At 46.5% G+C, this 16042-nt stretch overlaps 1 protein-coding gene across 1 annotated transcript in view; it reads right to left on the minus strand.

Moving 5' to 3' along the window:
• Positions 1–1165: 1165 nt before the first annotated feature.
• LOC116986359 (N-terminal EF-hand calcium-binding protein 1-like) overlaps positions 1166–16042 on the minus strand; it is a 68770-nt gene continuing 53893 nt past the window's right edge. The window contains exons 8-13 of the mRNA XM_033041815.1: positions 13204–13283; positions 12643–12696; positions 11051–11163; positions 8860–8937; positions 4524–4615; positions 1166–2243 (exon numbers count right to left, since the gene is read on the minus strand). Of these exons, the coding sequence (XP_032897706.1) occupies positions 2206–2243; positions 4524–4615; positions 8860–8937; positions 11051–11163; positions 12643–12696; positions 13204–13283 (455 nt within the window). The 3' untranslated portion in view covers positions 1166–2205. The remainder of the gene's footprint in view (positions 2244–4523; positions 4616–8859; positions 8938–11050; positions 11164–12642; positions 12697–13203; positions 13284–16042) is intronic.

A 16042-nucleotide genomic window follows, 5' to 3' on the forward strand; every position in this document is an offset into this window, starting at 1 on the left:
GCCCCCCCCCCCTCCATATCTTTCCATTATAGCCCTAATAGAAACTTTATTGGAAACTTTATTGTCATTCAGACCTTTCGGACTGAACAACATTTCGTTACCTTGCAGTCATACATATAATAAAATAACAAAAACACACAATAAACACAAATTCAACATCCACCACAGTGAGTTCACCAGGCACCTCCTCACTGTGACGGAAGGCAAAAATCTTAAGTCTTTGTCTCTTCCCTCCTTGTTCTCCCTCTACGCTGCGGCAATCCAGGCCTCCAATGTTGTGACCCCCACCGGGTGATGGTAAGTACGTCCCGCGGCTCAACCGTGCTCCGTGAACAGGCCGGTTCAAACTCCGCGGCCCGGGGTGGTCGAAGCTGCCGCCCTCCAGTCCAGCGGACGAAGCTGTTGCCGCGGGAGCTCCGGAAAAACAGGTCACCAACCTGTGACCCGCGAGCTCCCGACGATGTCAGTCCACTGGGCCCGCGGCCGAACCTCCGAAGTTGGGTCGCCGCCGCCGTTACACCGCCTCAGATATCCCTTCTTCCACGTCCTTTTCTCTCATTTCCTCATAGAACCATACAGAACTTAAACAGATCCTTCCCTGCCCACGCTGACCAAGATGCCCCATCTATGCAAGTCTCACCAGCCCGCATTTGGCCCATATCCCTCTAAACCTTTTCTATCCATGTATCTGTCCAAATGTCCATTAAATATTGTTATTCCGACCAAGATGTTCCATCTCAACTTATTCTACCTGCCCGCATTTGGCTCATATCTCTCTAAACCGTTCCCATCCATGTTATCTTACAGCTTTTGTTTTGTCATCTCTAGCCTTTGCCCATCCATCTGCTAATCAACCCCGCCTGCCACCCACCTGTATCCACCTATCACTCGCCCGGCTTTGTCCCGCACCCACCTTTTTTTCTAGCTTTCTCCCACCTACTAAAATCAGCATGAAAGAGGATCCCAACATGAAACTTCGCCCATCCATGTCTTCCAGAGATGCTGCCTGACCCGCTGAGTCCCTCCAGCGCTTTGCGTGCTTGTTTTGGTAAACCAGCACCCGCAGTTCCTTTTGTTTGAAAAGCTAATTGTTTCTCCATCCGCAGATGCTGCCTGACCTGCTGTGTGTTTCCTGTACTTTCCGTTTAATTTAAGTTAACCGGAATCTGCAAATTTTTAGATTTTATTTGAGTTGCTAGTGCCATCTAATCCAGGCTTAATCACATTTATACAGCGTGTTTTGTTTCTGCACATAAATAGGCACACGTATGCATACATATGTGTTAAATAGCTGGAAAAACAAACATACGTGTTAAATAGCTGGAAAACCAAATATTGACATTTAACTTTTCCAAGGTGCAGGCACCATCACAACAAAAGCACTGCATGTATACACAATCTCCTCATGAGAAACAGGCCTTAATGGAATCAATTTCTAGGTGCTTGTGCACATAATTAAATGGATAACCTCCCTCAACGATTATACAAAAATAACATATATGGTGGCAGGATATAGCAGGGGAGGAAAGCGTTCAGATATCACCGAAGATAGACACAAAATGCTGGAGTAACTCAGCGGGCCAGACAGCATCTCTGGAGAAAAGGAATAGGTGATGATTCGGGTCGAGACTCTTCTTCAGACCCAAAACTCCTTTTCTCCGGAGATGATGTCTGACCCGTTGAGATACTCCAGCTTTTTGTGTCTATCTTCGGTTTAAACCAGCATCTGCAGTTCCTTCCTACACGTTCCGATATCACTCTTGGCCCAATCAATTCCACTGCCCCACTCTGTCACCAAAATCTTTCAAATCCTTCCTTTCCAAGTATCACGCGACATTTGGCTCATTAAACAAACACGTTGACCACTTCAATTTCATTACATTACGAAGCAAGCTAGTGCTGTGCTGTGGTAAAGAATTAGCAGAGGTGTGGGTTACTGCGTACAGGTAAACCATAAGTTATCTTCAAGTCACACTGGGGCTCAGAGGTCAACTGCATCCCATCTGCATTTCACAATAAATAATTTTGGCAATCAAATTACACAGTAGCTAGTTGTCATAGAGAGTGCAGCTTTGTTTATCTCATCATTTTGGGCCTTGCTTTGAATGGCTTCTTCGGTTCCAGAGGCAACATCAGACGTTCTCGTGGATGAGGCTTTGCTGAGAAGGTTCTTGTGATGTGATGTTGCTTTCGAATGCAAAGGGTTCAGTTGTTGTTGTTCTTGCTTACGATCCACCAGGAGGCTGTGGATGAGGAGCGACAGTGTGAACAGTTAACGTTTACCTCTCTCAAGTCTGATACCTACATCCCCTCCTTCTCAAAGAGCAGCTCAGAGGCACAGCGGTAGAGTCGGTCCATATACCCACCTTGAATATGGGTATTCCAGAAAGCAGTTCCACAAATATACCCATATATTTGTCTGGAAAAAGTTATCTGTGTGGAAAAAGTTATCCCTCAGGTTAAATCTTTCCCCTATCACCTTAAGCCCATCTCTTCTAGTTCTTGATTCCCCTACTCTGGGTAAAAGACACTTTGCCTTCACCCTATCTATTCCCCTCATGATCTTATAGACTACATCTCCATAAGATCACCTCCTGCGCTTCCGAGAAAAATGGTGATGAGGTCAATCCATTTTTGAGGGATATGGCACTGAGTCATGGTGTCATAGACTCATACCCACCAACATCTGAGAGAAATAAATGCCCCTCAGCTAACTATCATTCCCCTCGCATCGTAAATCTATGTCCTCTGGATTTCCCCTCTCTGAGTAATAGACTCTTTGCTTCTGGCCGACAGCTTGAAGTTCCGACTCTTCCTGAAATTCAGTTTAGTTTAGAGACACAGCGCGGAAACAGGCCCTTCAGCCCACCCACGCCGACCAGCGATCCCCGTGCACTAGCACTATCACCAGCACTAAGACCGTCAAAATCTTTTTTCCTCAGGATGAAAATGTCAAAGACTAGAGGGCATAGATTTAAGGTGAGAGGGGCAAATTTTAAAGGAGGTGTGCGGGGCAAAACTTTTATCCAGAGAATGGTGGGTGCCCGGACTGAGCTGCCAGGGGCGGTGGTGTAGGTAGATACAAAAGTGATGTTTAAAAGGCTTTTAGTTATGCACCTGGATATACAGTGAATGGAGGGATATGCCAGAGAAGATTATTTTATCTTGCCATTATATTTGGCACAGTCATTGTGGGCCTCAGGACCTGTTCCTGCGCTGTACTGTTCTACGTTCTATGGTTTAATATAGTTCTCAGCATTGTAGCGCATCAGTTCCAGAGACAAAGTCCAATGTCCACAGTGGGGTGGAGGAGAATCGGACAGTACCCAGGCTAATTTCTCCTTACATATGTTCAGTGTTGATTTTTCTATTTCGGAAACTTCCTACAAAATAACCTGGGATATTCGCTGAGGTCCCTCTACAAATGCCAGCTGTTGGTGCTTTGTGGAATCATTAAGTAAAGGGGAAGGAAGGAAGTTACAAAACACATTGCATCAGTCAAAAGTAGAAATGCACATTTTATGTAAAACAATATTCAAATCAGAGAAGTAAGGATATGAAGTTGACTGAATGCAAATGTCCATACGTAATTATGCCGTGCTGTAAATGTCAACTCAAGTCAAGTCATGAGAGTTTATTGTCATGTCCCAGATAGGACAATGAAATTCGTGCTTGCTGCAGCACGACAGAATATTGTAGGCATAAATACAGATCAGATCAATGTACTTTGAAATGAGACTGCACTTTCTTGGAGTGCTGAAATACAGCCATTGTGAATTTGTCACTGCAAAGCAGTGGGATTGATCAAAGAAGGATCTCGACCCGAAACGTCACCCATTCCTTCTCTCCAGAGATGCTGCCTGTCCTGCTGAGTTACTCCAGTATTTTGTGTCTACCTTGGAATTTAACAAAATCAGGTATAAAAGGGTCTCGGCCGGAAACCTCACCTATTCCATTTCATGCCTTCAGAAGATCTAGGAGCAGAATTAGGCCATTCGGCCCATCAAGTCCACTCCACCATTCAATCATGGCTGATCTATCTTTCCCTCTCAACCCCATTCGCCTGCCTTCTCCCCATAACCCCTGACACCCTTACTAATCAAGAATCTGTCAATCTCCGGTTTAAAAGCCGTCTTTTCTCCAGTGATGCTGCCTGACCCGTTGAGTTAACCCAGCATTTTCTGTCTATCTTCGGTGTCAACCAGCACCTGCAGTTCCTTCCTACCCAAACTCAAACTAACTAAACTCCATACAGACAGCACCCGTAGTCAGGATCACACCCGGGTCTCTGGCGCTGTAATGCAGTAACTGTGCCGCTGTGTAACCGTGCCGCACTTTTTCCTGAGATATTCAAAAGGCCCGGTGCGAAGGCACCCTTCACGGTCTGCGGATTGAAGACTGCTGTGCAAGGAGAAGAGGGACGACGGTCCATGAGATGATGGGAATGAATGCCATGGGCCATTGTGGTACACGTGGTAATAAAGAATGATGCCATTGGACCATCGGCATCATTCCCCCCTTACCGGGGAGCAACATGGTTGTCATGATCTCGGGAGTCTCCAGGAAGTCCACGTTATTCCTCTGGAAGGTCTTGCTGTGGTTCGCTTGCAAGTGGCTGAGGGTTGGTTTTCCACAGGGCAAGAGAAAAGAAGCGGATGTTAAATTACTCAACAATCTGTTACATGAACACAGAGCAGAGACACTTACTTTAGTTTAGATGAGAGATACAGTGCGGAAACAGGCCCTTCGGCCCACCGAGTCCGTGCCGACCAGCGACCACCCCGTACATTAGCACTATCCTACATACTAGGGACAATTTTTTTAAAACATTTTTTTTTGTTTTTCAGTTTTAATCGTCACATTGCACATAAAGTGCAAGTGAAATGAATTTGTCAGCAGCGGTACAATGAAAAAGAACACACAATACACAATAAAAATGTAACACAAACATCCACCACAGCATTCATCACTGTGGTGGAAGGCACAACATTTGGCCAGTCCTCAATTTACAATCTTCACTGAAACCAAATAACCTACACATCTGTATGTGTTTGGAGTTTGGGAGGAAACTGGAGCACCCGGGGAACTGTCTTTAGCTTGAGTGTATTTTAGAGATACAGCCTGGAAACAGGCCCACCGAGTCCACAGCGACCTTTATCCCACTTTCTCATCCACTACGCACTAGAGGCAATTTTACGGAAGCCAATTAACCTACAAACCCGCACGTCTTGCGATGTGGGAGAGAACCGGAGCACCCGCAAGAAACCAACGTGGTCACGGGGAGAACGTACAAACTCCACACGGACTGCACACGAGCTCATGATCAAACCCAGGTCTCTGGCGCTGTGAGGCAGCAACTCTACCAGCTGCGCCACCCTTTTCTTAGATCTTGCGCATGGAGGTGGGATTTTTCCCTTGAAATGACTTATGGTTGTCAGTGCCAATGCCAGTGCCACCTGTCTGCATTTGGCCCATATCCTTCTAAACATTTCCTATCCATGCACCTGTCCAAATGTCTTTTAAATCCTGTTATAGTACCAGCCTCAACTGCCTCCTCTGGCAGCTCGTTCCAGTAACCCATTACCCTCTGCGTGAAAAAACTGCCCCTCGGGTTCCTTTCCCCTCTCACCTTAAACCTGTGTCCTCTGGTTCTTGATTCCCCTACTCTGGGTAAAAGATGTTGCGCATTCCCCTCATGATATTATACACCTCTGTAGGATATAAACTCCCAGCTCGTCCAGCCTCTCCCTGTAGCTTAGGCTTTCGAGTCCTGGCAATATCCTCGTGAATCGTCTCTGCATTCTAGCACTATCTTTTGTTCACAGTTCCAGCATCTGCAGTTCCTGGTGTCTCCAGTACATTTACACTCCACCCTTGTTATTACGAACCTCTTTATAACAGATTTTGGTTATAACAGACAAACGTCCCTACAGTAATCAGACACCACCGTCTATTTAAGAACACAGGCTGCCAGTTACAGTGCGGGAAGTCATTGCCATTGACAAGCAATTGCTTTGAGTGACACTTATGCAATGATACTCTATTAAGCAGCGTAACAAACAGCTTTTAGACTTTTTAGCTTGCAGTAACAAAATAAAAAGACTAGAAGCAAAAAGTGGTGACACTGCCCAGTCCAACACGGGTACTGACCTCCTCACCACCAAGAGGAGCTACAGGAGTCGCTGCCTCAAAAGGGCAGCCAGCATCATCAGAGACCCACACCACCCTGACCACTCTCTCATGTCACTCCCGCCATTGGGAAGAAGGTGCAGGAACTGAAAACTGAAACGTCCAGGTTCAGAAGCAGCTTCTTCCCTTCAACCATCAGGCTATTAAACACTACAACCTCCAAATAGGCTCTGAACTATTTTCTATTATGGGTTTTACCGAGTACTATGTTGACATATCTGTTATGCTGCTGCAAGTAAGAATCTAATTGTTCTGTTTCAGGACATATGACAATAAATACTCTTGACTCTCGATATATATTTTTAGCTGTTAAAAATAATTTAGGTGGTTGGAGCAAATCTCTTACAGGGGTTCTAGAGGACAATTGGCAGCAATGGGCATGATTCCCCCCTCTATGGTCCGGTATAACGAGTGTTATCTGTATCCCCATTTCCATGTGCTCCAATCTCGCTCACTCATCTCTCATGTGGAACCTTATCAACAAAACTACCGAAGATGCAAATGCTAGACACCCTCTTGCCTATTCCATTCACCACATCCTCCAAGAACTGCGATAGCTTCATTACAGGTGAAGCTTTTGTTAATGCATGACCCTTTTGTCAATGCATGCTTACTCTGCACAAACCGTGTATTCTTTTCTGGTAATTCTAGTTCTTACATCCCTTATTACAGCCGCAGCTCATTTCCCTATTACTGATGCTGAGGTAAGTGATCAATACTTCCGTGTTCTCTGTCCTTCCTTTTTGAAATAGTGGAGTCACATTTGCAAACCTCTAATCCACAGGAACAATTACAGCACGCAGAGTATTTCGGGGGAGAATAAGAAAAATATTCACTAATCCCTACCGCCCTATGTTTCAAAACTCTGGTACCTTGGTCATCACATGCCTGGCATTCATTAGCTTTTTAGTTCCACCAACGCCTCAAGTTCCATTTTATAAACTGACACTGATTATCGTCAGGTACACAAAAATGCTGGAGAAACTCAGCGGGAGCAGCAGCATCTATGGAGCGATATGGAGGGATATGCCAGAGAAGATTATTTTATCTTGCCATTATATTCGGCACAGTCATTGTGGGTCTCAGGACCTGTTCCTGCGCTGTACTGTTCTACGTTATATGGTTTAATATAGTTCTCAGCATTGTAGCGCATCAGTTCCAGAGACAAAGTCCAATGTCCACAGTGGGGTTGAAGAGAATTGGACAGTACCCAGGCTAATTCGCTCCATAGATGCTGCTGCACCCGCTGAGTTTCTCCAGCATTTTTGTGTACCTTCGATCTTCCAGCATCTGCAGTTCCTTCTTGAACACTGATTATCGTCAGTTCCCCATTCATGCCGCAACCTAAATTCCCTCTATTTGCTGACAGCTGTTTGTGTCTTTTTCTGTGAAGACAGACACAATGTCTGAAGAAGGGTCTCGACCCGAAACGTCACCCATTCCCGCTCACTAGAGATGCTGCCTGTCCCGCTGAGTTACTCCAGCTTTTTGTGTCTATCTTCGGTTTAAACCAGCATTTGCAGTTCCTTCCTACACAATGAGGCTTGATTGATTCCACTGCTATATGTGTGTGTGTGTGTGTGTAATGTTTCTGACTGTGTGTGCATGCGCATGTGAGCATGTGCGAGTTTATGTGTGCGCACGTGCTTCTAAATGTGTGGGTACGATTCTAAATTAGTGTAGAAACGTGTGCAATGTCTCTAACTATGGGCCTGTGCACATTTCTAAACGTGTATGTAGGTATGTTTAGGTATTTTAAAATGTGTCTGTGTCAGTACAAATGTTTCTAAGTGTGTGTGTGTGTGTGTGTGTGTGTGTGCATGTATCCCAGTGTTTAGAGAAGTGTGCAGGTGTCAGTGTACGTGCAAGTGTGCGCGTGTGCTTTGGTGCATGTGTGTGCTCAATATCGACATTCCTTCCCTCCCTGCAATGTAGCACGCACCACTTTTCCCTTTTTTCCAGCCCAGGTGAACAGTCACCCACCCCCAAAGCAGCTCGATTCTCTCTCCACAGATGCTGCCTGACCTGCTACATTCTACAAGCATCTTCTGCCCTTATAGCAAGGGTTGTTTTTCATCTTTTCTAGCGGTAAAAGCTTTCTTCCTTCCTTAGAAGGCTAAGGAAGTTCAGCCTGTTCCCAACAACTCATCAACTTCTACACATGCGCTGTGGAAAGAATATTTCCGGATGTATCGCAGCATGGTTTGGGATCAGCTCCAACCAAATAGCAGAGAATTGTGGACACAGCCCACAACATCACACCAACCAACCTCCTCTCTATTGACTCCAATTATACCTCATGCTGCCTCGGCAAGGCCACCAGCATAATCAAGAATGAGTCGCACCCTGGCCGCTCCCTGTTCTCCCCTCTCACTTCACGGACGGTTTCTTCCCAGCTGCTATCAGGCAAATGAACCATCAGCAACTGGAGACTACTATCTACCTCACCAGAGACCCTCGGACTATCGTTAATCAGACTTTACTGGTCTTAACCTTGTACTAAACGTTATTCCCTTGATCCTGTATCTGTACACAGTGGACGGCTCGATTGTAATCATGTATTGCATTTCCGCTGACTGGTTAGCACACAACAAAAGCTTTTCACTGTACCTCGGTATACGGGACAGTAAACTAAACTTGACTAAGCCCTAACTCCTCCACGATCCCTACCTCCTCCACGAAGTCCTGTCCTGCCAGAGTTCGTAGACCAGGAAGCAGCTCTCGTTCCCCAACTTCTGAACGGAGATGCTGTGGATGAAGAGCAAACCAAACATGAAACCAACGTGCACACATGCCCCTCCACCCGAAACATCATGAAGCCGACATAACAGATGGTTCCTCTAAAACCAGCTATACTCTGTTGGGTCCAAAGGGTAAATTAAGTTGGTATAGAACACAAAGTGTTGGAGTAACACAGCGGGTCAGGCAGCATCTTTGAATAGTCAACGTTTTGGGTCAGGACATTTCTTCAGACTGATTTCTAAAGAGGGGAGAAAGTTGGAAGAGTAATGGGGGCAGGACAAAGCCTGGCAAATGTTAGGTGGATAAAGGTGAAGGCGGGCTGGGGTTGATAGGAAGATGGGTAGACAAAGGCCAGAGCTGAAAAGGAGACAAAAGAGGACTAAAGTAGACAGCGAGGCAAAGGGTGTTGACAAGTGTGGCACGGGGGCACCGCGGTAGAGTTGCTGCCTTACAGCACCAGTGACACGGGTTCTATCCTGACTATGTGTGCTGTCTGTATGGAGTTTGTAAGTTCTCTCTGTGGCTGCGTGGGTTTTCTCCGGGTGCTCTGGTTTCCTCCCACACTCCAAAGACGTGCGTGTTTGTGGGTTAATTGGCTTTGGTAAAAATTGTGAAAACATTGTCCCTAGTGTGTTAGTGTACGTGGTGGTCACTGGTCAGCGCAGGCTCCGTGGGTCAAAGGGCTTGTTTCCGCGCTATATCTCCAAAGTCTAAACTCAAGAAAGACCAGAGGTTGGAACACAGTCTAAAATGGTGGGAGAGGCAAAAAGACCCACCAGATTTAGACAGTATTTTGATGTATAGTTAAAGACTCATGATCCGTCGTTCCATGACTTAGTGCTCTAAGTGGGAATAGTTAGACAAATGTTTAAGAAACATTTAGGCAGGTACATGGATAGAACAGGTTTAGAGGGATAAGGGCCAAATGCAGGCATTTGGGACTAGAGTAAATAGGGCATGTTGGTCGGTGTGGGCAAGTTGAGCCAAAGAGTCCTCCATGCTGTATGGCTCCATAACTATGATTAACTATAGCTTGATGGCAAGGGCGAAAAAATGGTGCAACAAATGTTGACATATATCTTACATCCAAGAAATCTAATGCCCAATGTTGTAATGGGATACTGATTCAGTGACCTTTGTAGTCTCAAGCAGCTTCCAGGGATCATCACAGTGAGAGATACGTATGATATAGAACAAAGAACAGACAAAGAAGTGGATGTGTGTCGGAAGGAACTGCAGACGCTGGTTTACAACAAAGATAGACACAAAATGCTGGAGTAACTCTGGGTCAAACAGCATCTCTGGAGAAAAAAATTGGGCGACAATTTCGGTTGGGACCCTTCCTCAAACTGGCGTGTGGAGCTGAAGTGCTGAGGAAGGTATATGGGATACTGACCGTCATTAGTTTGGGAAGTGAATACAGAGGCAGGGAGGGAGATGCTACAAAGGTAGACATAAAATGCTGAAGTTAAGGGCCTGTCCCACTGTACGAGGTAATCCACTGATTCGGACTCGGAGAATTACGGCAATAGCCACTCGTAGGTACTCGAGGCTCTCGTGGACACTTTTCAACGTTGAAAAAACTTCACGAGCTTACCGCGTTTCCCGAGTACCTGCCGTTAGCGTTATGAACCGCTAAGAGACGTCCCGAGCTCCGACGTACCCGCTACATACATTCTACGTACTTACCACGAGTTTGATTTTTTTTTTAAACTCGGGGGAACTCTTGGGTAAACTTGTATAGTGGGACAGGCCCTTAACTCAGCGGGTGAGGCAGCATCTCTGGAGAAAAGGAACAGGTGACGTTTTGGGACAAGGCGTTTCTTCAGACCCGTCTCGACCCGAAACGTCACCTATTCCTTTCCTCCAGTGATGCTGCCTGACCCGCTGAGTTACTCCAGCACTTTGTGTCTATCTTCGGCTCGATCGTAATTAGCGTATAGTCTTTCCGCTGACTGGTTAGCACGCAACAAAAAGCTGTTCACTGTACCTCGGTATGCGTGACAATAAACTAAACTCAAAATCAAACTTAAACATTGAACCCAGCAGTCAGACCAGGCATGCTGTAACATTGCCGCCATCTGCCTGGAGCTTAGAGTAGTCCCCTGCTCCAACTTACTGCAGGCTCCCAGTCTGACTAGCCGTGGACTCCACGTAGCATTCCAGAGCTTGTCGGAATTCCTCCACCTCTTCCTCCAACGCTGACATCTGCCGCTGCACCACCAGGATGTGCTGCATATGGGCCACAAGACAAGGACAGTTTAGAGTTCCCCAATCACAGCTTTGGTCATCGTACACTGGTCAAGTCATTTGGTCAGAGTCCTCAGGGAGGAGGAGACAGGTTGGGAGTGGAGTGCGTCGATTGAGTTACCAAATGGTACGCACACAAAGGAGAAAATCCTTCTTCCAACACGGAAACAGGCCCTTCAGCCCACTTCCACGCCGACCGACGATCACCCTGTACAACAGCACTATCCTACACGCTAAGGACAATTTGAATTGTAGCCAATTAACCTACAAACATATACGTCTTTGGAGTGTAGAAGCAACCAGAGCTCCTGGAGAAAACCCGCATGGTCTTGGGGAGAACTTACAAACTCCGGACAGACAGCACCCATTGTCAGGATCGAGCCCAGGTCTCTGGCGCTGTAAGGCAGCAACTCTACTGCTGTGCTACTGGTGGGGAGTCACAAAATGACATAAAGAGAGTGGTAGGGTTTTGGAATACTGCCTGAAAGGGAGGTGGAGGCAGAAATTCCCAGCAGATTTAGTTAGGTTTGACGTGATTGTATTGATGTATCATTTGATGAGCATTTGACGGCACTGGGCCTGTACTCGCTGGAGTTTAATTCAGTTCGGTTCAGTTCAGTTCAGAAGGATGAGGGGCTAACCTCATTGAAACGTATCTAGGAGTGAAAGGCCTGGATAGAGTGGATGTGGAGAAGATGTTTCCACTAGTGGGAGAGTCTATGAGCAGAGGCCATGGCCTCAGAATAAAAGGACGTGCCATTAGATAGAAAGGAGACGTGAAGGAATTTCTTCAGTTCAAGGGTTTTGAATCTGAGGAATTCATTGCTCTGGATGGTGGTAGAGGCCTGGTCTTTGGGTATTTTTAAGGCAAAGATTGTCGGATACTTTATGCCATCATAAAGTGTTTATAACACTTGTGTTTATTCTTCTGCAGAGATCATTGGGAGAAGGCAGGAGAATGGGGTTGAAAGGGAAAGATAGATTAGTTCTGATTGAATAGGGGAGACGTCTCGATGGGCCGAATTCTGCTCTAACTTATAATCTTACAGTACGAAAGGCCGGCATGTTGAGGAGTGGATGTTTGGGTGCGAAGGTAATAGTCATGGCTTGCTCATGGCCAACTCTATCATGGTTCTTGTAAAAGGTTTTAGACAGTGGTAGGGATTTGGAATACCGTCTGAAAGTGTGGTAGAAGCATTAACTCCTTGCAGATTTAGTCAAGATTTTATATGTATGTATCTATGTATGGTACATCTGATCTTTTTGGATAGCATGCAAAAAATATATTTTCACTGTACCTCGGTACAGGTAACAATAATAAACTCAAGCTTAAAGCTAAGGATGAATTAAAATGGCACTCTCAGATCGGTCCAGGTTCAGTCCTTACATGTTAGTATGTTATTGTAGCATCCATGCCCACACAGACTCTGATGAAGCAACATGCACAGGTTCCATACTTACCGTTTTTGTTGTTTCCTCAATCACTTCTTCCTTTAAGGGCTCCAGTCTCGGTGTCTATAAGGCAGACGATGAAACAATGGCTGCATATTTAGTTATTTAGTTATCCACAACACGATGCTGAGTCCAACAATTTCAGCAGGTGAGTTGAATCCCAATTTTTCCACCTACCCTACCCGTTGTCCCACACTCTCCCCGCCGCCGACCCCCACCCACCCACTCACTCCCCAGACCCATTCCACACTCCTTTACTTTCCTCAGCCTCATACCATCGACTCGTGGCTAGTCACTTCTGCATTCAGTCTACCTTCCCATCGCTAGGACATCTGGTGTTGGGTGGTAGGTTGGTGTTGGTGATGGGTTGTAGGTTGGTGATGAGGTATAGATTGGTGAGGGAATGCCAAGTGAAGGGAGGAAAGTTGCCAGTGGATGATGAGTTTGTGGGTTGGTGATGGGAGGGAAGTTGGTGATGGGCGTGGGTTGCTGGTTGGTGATGGTTGATGGATTATTGGCACAGTCAGACTGTGTGCTGACTAATGGCCTTGTCTATGAGCAGCCCCTTACCTTGTACTCCAACCTGTCAATGAGCTGCTGCAGTCGGTTAACCTGAGTCACCCACTGGCTCGCCGGCTCCACACAAACCCCTAGAACAAAGGAAAGCATGGTTTAGATAGTCATTCTAGTCAACTGTAGCTGCACGCCCCTGCACACCTTCATGCAAGGCCCCTCAAAGCAGCCACAGTCATTCTTTAACTTGCAAATATTCGACTAAGTAGTTTTTCACTGGCTAATTAATCTTTCCCTCTCTACCCCATTCTCCTGCCTCTTCCCCGTATCCCCTGACACCCGTACTAATCAAGAATCTGTCAATCTCCACCTTAAAAATATCTATTGACTTGGCCTCCACAGCCCTCGATGGCAATGAATTCAACAGATTCACCACCGTCTGGCTGAAAAAATTCCTCCACATCTCCTCACTGAAGGTACGTCCTTTAATTATGACCCCTTTGACTAAGATTTTAAAGTTGTCCTAACCTTGGTCAGTGTTGGTTTGATCATGACTTACGAAATGCCTTAGCACATCACACTGCAGTGCGGTTTCTCGGTTTAATTCAGTTTATTATTGTTGTCACAAATACCAAGGTAGTGAAAAGCTTTTTGTTGCGTGCTATCCAGTCAGCAAAAAGACTATGCCGTCCACAGTGTACAGATACAAGCTATAGGGGATAACGCACATTAGTGCAAGTAAAGTCCGATTAAAGATAATGTTAAGGTCTCCAATGAGGTAGTTGGGGGGTCAGGATTGCTCTCTGGCTGGTGAGAGGACAGTTGCCTGATAACAGCTGGGAAGAAGCTGTCCCGGAATCTGGAGGTGTGCGTTTTCACACTTCTGTACCCCTTGCCTGATGGGAGAGGGGAGAAGAGGGAGTGACTGGGGTGAGACTGGCCCTTGATTATGCTGGTGGCCTTGCCGAGGCAGCGTGAGGTGTAGATGGAGCCAATGGAAGGGAGGTTGGTTTGAGTGATGGTCTGGGCTGCTTCCCAATGCTGTTTGTTAGTTTTTATTGGAGATATTCCTAACTCATTTATTGCTCCATTTTTATGGCCCTTGCCCAAAGAGTCCACTTATACCTTGCTCAAAGAGTCCACTAGCCAACACACCTAATTCTGTTTGCAGTGGAAGCTGAAACAAGAATTTGATTCAGTTCCTCTTGTTTCCATTTCTTATCTCACACAGTTCCTCCTTAAGATAATAATAGAACGATATTCATAAGACATATTAAAAATACTATTCATGAATGGCATTTTAGGATACACCCTTTTCTTTGGAAAAAAACATTCATAATGCTTCCTAGAATCGTAAACAGCTGAGACACTGAATCGAGCCACACAAGTATGTACTCTTCTTCAGACTGATCTGTTTATGGGTCACACCCATCCTTTTTTGTCTCGAGATGCTGCCTGACCTGCTGGGTCACTCCATCTTCGGTGTAAACCAGCAGTTGCAGTTCCTTTCTGTACATACTTAGAGCATGTGATCAATTGCCCAACACAGAGGAAGGTTGCAAGGGGAAAGAGAGAGGTGGAGAGGCGTGGTCTACAAAGAGAGTTCCAGAGCTCTGAACCTTGCCAGTGATGGCTGGAATTGGAAGAGATCAGAACTCTTCGGGGTTGCGGAGATAGTGAGCAAAGTGGGCAAAAGTATTAAAATCAAACCATTATTAATGCTACATGTGATCTTATTACTTTGGTCCTCAGGGCATCAGTATCACATGGCTAACAACCAGACAGTGAACATGCAAATTACTGACAGCAAATTGAATTTTCACTGCCTGCTATTTTATTCCCCATTTTAGCGACAAGCAATTTATAACGCAGACTACGACAGACTAATCCTTGCGAGAAACCCCAAGACATGTTTTCCTACAGTCCACGTACACACTCAGTCTACAATTTTAGATCCAGAAAAGATGGTTGTGTAGCGGCACCTGCTGGTACCTTCGGGTAGTCGAACCCTCAGATTGGCTACCTCAGTCACGTGGGCGCGGGGAGGGGTTTTTCGCGCGATTTTGGGCAAGCCCATTCATTCTTGTGGTAGCGACATCGTTAATTAGCCGTCTATAAACTCTTGTTGTTTTTGTTTAACTTTCACAATAAAGTTCGTTGAAAATCATCCTACCGTCTCAACTCTGCTAAACTGGTGACCCCGACGCACCCAATCGATATTGGACGCCGACATGCAACCGGCTGCAGTTCCCGACGCCGTTCCCGATGCTCATCAGAGCGCCGTCAGCCTCAAGCTGCCGGTGTTCTGGCCCGAACAGCCAAGTATGGTTCGCGCATGTGGAGGCACAATTCCACCTTCACAATATAGTGATGGATGACACAAAGTATTTCCATGTCGTAGGAGACGGCTTCACAATTGCTGCTGTTCCTGCAAAATCCGCCCACGGCCGCCAAGTACGACGGCCTCAAGGCCCTCCTCCTTCATACTTTCAGGTTCAGCCACCGGGATCGCGCCGCCCGCCTCCTGCACATGGACGGGTTGGGCACTCGCAAGCCGTCCGTGCTCATGGCCGAGATACTTGATCTCATGGATGGTACCGTCTGTGCCTGCTTTTCGAACAGATGCCGGACGACGTCCGCCTCATGCTCGCTGGTGCTGAATTCGCCAACCCTCTGCAGCTCGCTAAACGGGCCGACCAACTTTGGCTGGCGAAGCAACAAGATGGCGGCGCCATTAACCGTGTTTCCGCATTAGCGCGCTCTTCGCCTCGGCATGACCGCAACGACGCCCTACCCACGGCTTCCACCGCGGAGCCACAGCAGCGAGCCGGGTCCCGGGGTAAACAAAAATGGTGCTTCTATCACCTCCGCTGGGGAGCTGAGGCTCGACGCTGCC

The sequence above is a fragment of the Amblyraja radiata genome, chromosome 23 (assembly GCF_010909765.2).
Source record: "Amblyraja radiata isolate CabotCenter1 chromosome 23, sAmbRad1.1.pri, whole genome shotgun sequence".
NCBI lineage: Eukaryota > Metazoa > Chordata > Chondrichthyes > Rajiformes > Rajidae > Amblyraja > Amblyraja radiata.